This window comes from Panicum virgatum, chromosome 3K (genome assembly GCF_016808335.1).
Source record: "Panicum virgatum strain AP13 chromosome 3K, P.virgatum_v5, whole genome shotgun sequence".
In the NCBI taxonomy this organism is placed as follows: domain Eukaryota; kingdom Viridiplantae; phylum Streptophyta; class Magnoliopsida; order Poales; family Poaceae; genus Panicum; species Panicum virgatum.
Genome location: NC_053138.1, coordinates 56,313,000 through 56,319,623, shown reverse-complemented (window position 1 = coordinate 56,319,623; position 6,624 = coordinate 56,313,000). Strand labels below are relative to the sequence as shown.

General features: G+C 56.1%; 1 protein-coding gene across 1 annotated transcript; it reads left to right on the top strand.

Annotated features, from left to right (window-relative positions):
* Nucleotides 1–4,554: 4,554 nt before the first annotated feature.
* On the top strand, nt 4,555–6,624 carry LOC120701077 (transmembrane protein 205-like). Its single transcript, XM_039985243.1, has 3 exons — nt 4,555–4,748; nt 4,851–5,064; nt 6,400–6,624. Exons 1-3 carry the CDS (start codon nt 4,555–4,557, stop codon nt 6,622–6,624), a joined length of 633 nt encoding a protein of 210 aa, XP_039841177.1.

Genomic DNA, 6,624 nt, shown 5'->3' with positions numbered 1-6,624 from the left:
TCTTGATGTCGTGATACATGATGAAAAGGTAGAAGCCGCATGGGGTTGGCAGCAGCAGCAGCATCTCTATGCTGCGGCCAGGACAGCAGCAGCGTTCTCCACGTCGCCGATGCCGTCGACCACCAAGGCTGCCAGGTCAAAGTCCATCTGCTCCACCTCTTCATCATCAAGATTGAACGCGGCTGTGAGCGCAGCAATGATCTCCGACGGCAGCGGCCCGCTGAACATCGCCAGGTACTCCTGCAGAACATTCTCAATCGGTTCAAGCTCATCCTGAAGCATCCCTAGCTTTCGGCAGAGATTGCGTTGCGCGCGGCGAACAGCACCCATCCGCGGTGCATTGGCCAGGCGGGCACTGCGACGAACGGTGGACATGTCGAAGGTGCGTTTCTGGCGGCGTCGCGGCGGGGGCTGATTGTCTCTTGCCTTGCATGATGATGGTGGTGGCGGCGGCTGGCGCAGCGCCGGCTGTGGAGGCGTGACGAAAAGGTTGGCGATGTTGGGGAAGTCATTCTCCTCGGCCGTCCTCTGGGGTGTGGCTGGCAGCCCGGACTGCCCAGTCACGACCCTGATTGGCGATTCCGGTAGGGGCCATAGAAAGTCACGGCCTTGGATTTCCATCTGCTGCAGGGCTGCCTCAACATCGTCGCAGGATGGGCCTGGAACAAGTTGCAAAGCCGTCTTGATACGAGCGAAGATGCCGCACACCGGCACCTCCGGTGGGGCGGACACCACTCGGCTAGCAAGGCGAGCCACCAGCGCAGCCAGTCCGCCGTCAGCCGGCGCCACAGGAGATCCCCTTGCCTCCGGCGTGAGCGGGGGCCAGGCAGCGTTCCTAGCCACGCCACACAGCATGGTGTTGCCAAAGCCAAGCTGCGCAGCCAGTGCCACCGCCTTGAGATAGTAGTCCTCGAGCAGGTGCGCAGCAGCGCGTGTGCCACCCCCCGTCCCGTTGCCGTAAGCCGCCAGGAGGGTGCGCGTGGTGTCCTGGAGCGCCGAAGCTTGCCGCGCGAAGATGTCCTGCAGCTCCACAATGCCTCGAGAGCGAACGACATGTTCATCAGGAACCGGAGGCAGCTGGGAGCCGATTACCTCCGTGTGCCCTCGTCCCCCACCGTGCTTGCCGCTGCTGCTCCCGTCACGCCTACGTGGTGAACGTTCCCGTTCACGGTTGACGTCGGTGTGCCCCCCCCTTGTGTGGCGGAGGAGGAGAAGGGGTCTCGGAGAGGCGCCTGGGCACTTTGGCGCCATCAGCCACCCCCAGTTGCCACGGTGGCAGCCGGCGCTTCGCCGATGTTATGGCGCCAATGTGGTCGACCGTCGCACGGGTGTAGTCGTGAATCTCGTCGAGGTGCACATAGACGCAGTACTTGCGCCCGTGCTGCCAGTGCGCCGGCGGCGTCTCTGTCACACGAACAGAGGACGCTGCTTGTCGCGTGCTCTGCTGTTGAAGGTGAGCCAGACCCTCTTGGAAATGGCGCTCGGGTCCGCGGTCCATGCCCACAGATCAATCGTCTTCGTCTCTGCCGGAAGCATGATGTTGGTCTCCACCTGTTCAAGTTCGCAACGCCTACTGATGATCTTCTCGACGATGTCCTCCGTCCACGCGTGCCCCGAGACGCCGTCCAGGCACAGGCGGACCCTGTACATGAGCAGCGCGCCCCCGGCGTGGCGCAGGCTGCTCAACCCCCTGGCGGTTTGCGTGGCCCTTCTTGGCCGCCTCAGCACAGTGCCTGCCATGCTTGAACCTGATGAGGAAAGCTTCCGGGTGGTGGTTGGTGACGGTGACTTCGTCGTGGTGCAGCCGGAACTCCTCGCGCAAGACCGCGGCGACGTCGGCGGCCCCGGTGCCCTGCGGCGCGCGCATGGCCCAGGACACCAGGACGGTGTTCTCCCACGCGTGAAGGTCGACGTCGATGCAGTCCTCCTCAGGGCGAATCGCGGCGTCGCCCACCTGCAGCATGGTGGTCCCTTCAACGCACGTAGGCGGTGGCGGGAGCACTTCTTCTTCCTTGCGCTGGGGCGTCGCTGTGGGGACCCAGACCTTGTCGACCGGGACGCGGCGCCCATAAGGTGTGCTTCTTGCGGTGGCCCTGCAGTCGCGCTCCTTGTGGCCGGAGCTTCTTGCGGTAGCCCTGCAGTCACGCTCCTTGTGACCGAAGCACCGGCAGCGGAAGCAGCGGATTGGGTCACGGCAGACGGCGGCACGGTGGCTCGTGCTGAGGCAGACGAAGCACCTGCCCAGCGTCTTCTGGCGGAAAGCTTGTAGACCCGGCGAGATGGATTCGTCCCCGGTTGAAGTGGGGCGTCGCCCGTGCCATGGAAGTGTCGTACTCCGTCGTACCTCCGGTTGGCGGCGGGTCGAGCGGCGGCGACTTTGAACGCGGCAACAGCCAGGCTCCAGCTCCTCAGCAGGCTGAGGCGGAGGGTGACGCCACGGCCGTAGGCCTGCCGCGGAGGAGACGGACGGCGTTGGGTGAAGTAATTGCTCCTGGGTGGGATGGTAATGGCGGATTGGAGCTGCTGCCGTGCCGGCCGTTGGGGACGCACTGGAGGAGACGCAAAACGCACCCTGGCCACCTCCGCGTAGGTGCGTTGAACTTCCTCCGGCGTGTCGGGCACCATGGATGCCGCGCGGAATCGCGGCCGGCCGCAATCCGGCCGGGGCGGCGGGGTCTCAGTGAAGTGCCTGCTCAGATCCAGATCTGAGAGAGGGAGGGGCGTTCGTGGGCTGCTGCACGGGATGCTGCGCGGACTGCTGGAGGAAGTCCACGAGGCTACCGTGACGCTGCAAGGCGAGGACGGGCGGCGAAGGATCTTGAGCTTGGGCGGCGTCGGCTGGGGTGCCGGCGCAGGCGGTGGGTGGGGGAGCGGCGCATGCGGGGGCGGGTGAGGGCGAGCCATTTGGGGGAGCAGGACCGGCGGGAGAGGTGGCCGCCGGGGCCGGAGTGGCCGCCGGCGGTGGGCGTTTGTGGCCGCCGGGACCGGAGTGGTCACCGGCGGTGCGGAGCTCACTCAGCTACACACCCCTCGTCAGTCGCTTCTTGTCCATATCAAAAACGAGACGGGAAGAGGCCAATTGCTTTGCTACTTAGTTTCCACATAGGCATTGTCCCTTCATTAATGTGAGGAGATGGATGTTAAGAGGAGTAGCAGCAGCAGCAATACGGCAGCGGAAGGGAGGAGAAGCAGCGCGAGTGACAGCAGCGGCCGCGGCGGCGCATCTGCGGCGGGGGTGGAGAGGAAGGAGATCGAGAGGAAGAGGCGGCAGCACATGAAGAGCCTCTGCGTCAAGCTCGCCTCCCTCATCCCCCCTTCACAACAATGCTGAGGTCTAAGGGAGCTTCTGTCACTCTCTGCGATTGGAATTCATCCAATCGCAGAGCAGTGCCCTCAGTCTCCCATAGCTCCGCCGGCACCTCCGCTGCTCTCCTCCTCCACTGTCGTCGCCGCTAACCACTCTCGCCACCGTGACACTTGCCCACCGCTGTCGCCTTCTTCTCACCCCGCCACCAGCCACTGCCCAATGGGGGTCCTACCATGCCTGGCGGCCGGCGGCGCTCCCACGCCGCCTCACCCTTCGCCAACCGAACCGAACCGTCGCCGTCGCCCTAACCCCCTTCTTTTCTATATCCCGAGGCCATTGAAGTCCCCAGACCCGGGTAACCCCAGACCCTAAAGCTCTGCGGCCTTGTCCACCACCCGGCCGCCCGCAACCTCACCACCGGCCGCACCCCCAACTCCCACTCATCCCCGTCGGCCGCTCCACCCCCTCCCCCCTCTCGGGAAGAAGATGAACAACGACCCCTCTGCGATGCAATCTCATACAGTAGCACATGCTATAAATATATTTTGTAGGGCTGTTTGGTTCTGCCTAAACTTTAGTCCTATCACATCAAAAAAATCTTGCTATTAAAAATATTAAATAAAATCTAATTATAAAATTAGTTACAAAACCCTTGGCACGCATTTAATTTTCTTTTCATCAAGCAACGATATCATTTATTTTTATTTAAAAAATAATATACATCTTTCTTGTCCTTCCATAAATAATAATGTCAATTGTTATCCTTCCAATAATGATGAATTATAGGTGAATGCATGTGTAAAGAAAAATAAAGTGTGTGTCAAAAAAAAAGTAATGCGCGGGTACAAGAGGTGCGTATAGGAAATTATTTGTGTACAAAGTATTAGAATTTTGATGAAAAATATTGATGAAACCAATCATCTTCTTTTTTTCGTCAAACCTTTTGTCTCGACAAATGGGGCCTCTGTGAGGGGTACGGTGGGCCTAATCTTGGTGAGAAAAGATTTCAATTGTTTCAACTTTTATTATTATTATTATTATTATTATTATTATTATTATTATTATTATTATTATAGATAGATTTGAATGGAAACAATCTCTACACCAAAGTTGTAGCTCTTGACAAGATCTACATCATTTTAGCTATTTTTTAATTTATAATTTTTTAGACGTTTAAATAGGTGCACACGGTCCGCGCGCTGCTTGTTGCACATGGTCTTTGCCGGCCGCCCACCTCCTAGTCGACGATGTTCCTTCTAATAATGGTGGCGGCCGTATTGCTCGCCGGCGGCGGCATTGCATTCGCCCCCGCGGGGCTCTTCGGCGGCTCGCCTCCTACGTCGACGACGACGGTCGTGAAGCTGGCCTACCTTCTCTGCTTCGCGACGTCGTGGGGCGCCACCGTCTGGGCCATCTTCATCGGCGGCTTCATCATGTTCTTGTAAGAACGCCAGCTGCTGCCTGCTGGTCGATCGGTTACCGATCTCTGTCGTCTCTTTTTAGCCCTCGATCTGTGCTGATTGGGTAAACTGCGAACTGAAAGGAATCTGCCGAGGCACATGATGGACAGCCTGCGCGGGAAGGTGTTCCCGGCGTGCTTGGCGCTGACGGCGGCCTCCGCGGCGGCGTTCGCGTGGCTCCACCTCCCGTGGCGGGCAGCAGCCTCGCCCGCCGAGCGGCGCCAGCTCGTGGTCCTCGTCGCCGCCGCCGGGCTCGACCTGGCCAACCTGCTCGTCTTCACCCCCAGGACCCTCGAGGTAGTATAAGGCCCCGTTTGGGAGGGCTTCTGGAGCGGCTTCACCAGCGGCTCCAGGTGAAGCCCTCCCAAACAATTGTTTTGTAACCGGCTTCACGTGTGAAGCCGGTTTTGAAGCCAGCGGTGGCTTACACAGGCAAAGTGAAGCCATGAAATCGTGGCTTCACGCGGCTTACACATCAATCTAACAAGTGAAGCTGTTTTGCCAAACATTTTCTAAAACGGCTTCAACTCCACCAGAGAAGCCGCTCCATCTGATGAGCCAGAACCGGAGCTGTTTTTGGAAGAGTCGGAGCCCTGCCAAACGGGGCCTAAATCTGATCTATCCGATGCCTCGAGGGTGTTGAATGAGCTCATTTCGTGCCAATAACAATCAAGAACCAGAACAATTGAGATTAATATAATTAGTGGCTCATGTCGATCACCTAGCTAACATACATTAATATTTTTACTAATCTAGTAGCTCAGGATAAGATTCTAATATAGCATGGGGATTGGGGAGTTCAATTCCTACGTGGCATCCATCGAGGATTCAAATTCGGATGGGCAGATTCCATCACATGAAACCTTACGTCCTTACCAATTGAGCTATGTTTTGTTTGCTGATATCTTATATATGTTCGTACTCTTATATATAAATTTGATCAAAGTTAATACAGTTTGGTTTATTGGGATAGAACTATCTGTGATCTAAGTTTAAATACTCTTATATAAAAAATTTAGAGCTTATTTATACACACATTCTATGAGCGAAAAGACTCTAAAACACCCTATTTTTAGTGTGAACTGCATCGCGAGTACTACGTACTGTAGCTGATCATCGGTTCGATCGATCAGGACTGGACTGTGGATCGGCCATTGAGGGGATGGAAAAAAAATGCAACAGGGCTGTAGAATTAATTAATAATCCTGTATGCATGCATGTCGCACATCGCATTACCCGTGCCACAGAAAATTTCTCTTTTTCGTTGGCATGCGTGACAAAGGGAAATTTAATTGTATGCCCTTATTGCTTTCAAAACTCCCGCCGGTTTTTTTACATATCATATTTGCTTTGTCCTAACTCAAATTTATTGAACTTTAATCAAATTTATAGAAAAATATAACACCATCTATACTACTTTTGATATGCATTATCAAAATATTCAAGGGTAGATTCACTGAAATAAATTTGATATTGTAGAAGTTGTTGTATTTTTCTATAAATTAGACCAAAGTTGAACAAACTTAACTTAGATTAAATCAAATATGACATGTAAATAAATATGAAGTAATAAGTATAAAAACAGGGGGGGTCTCCTTTAAAAAATATATATTATTATGCATGTGCGTGCAGGCCGTGCGGGAGAGGCCCAAGGTGGAGAGGGGCCTCGGCCTCGGCGGCATCGGCTCCATCCCCGGCATACGGAGCAACGCGAGGGCGGCGGAGACCTGCGCCACCCTCGCCATGGCCAACGGGAGGTTCTGGACAGCCCATGCCCTCTCGGCGCTGGCAACCTCCGCGACAGCAGCCGGGCTCGCCGCGCACTCCTGCTACCTCGCCGGCAAGCTGGCGCTGTGA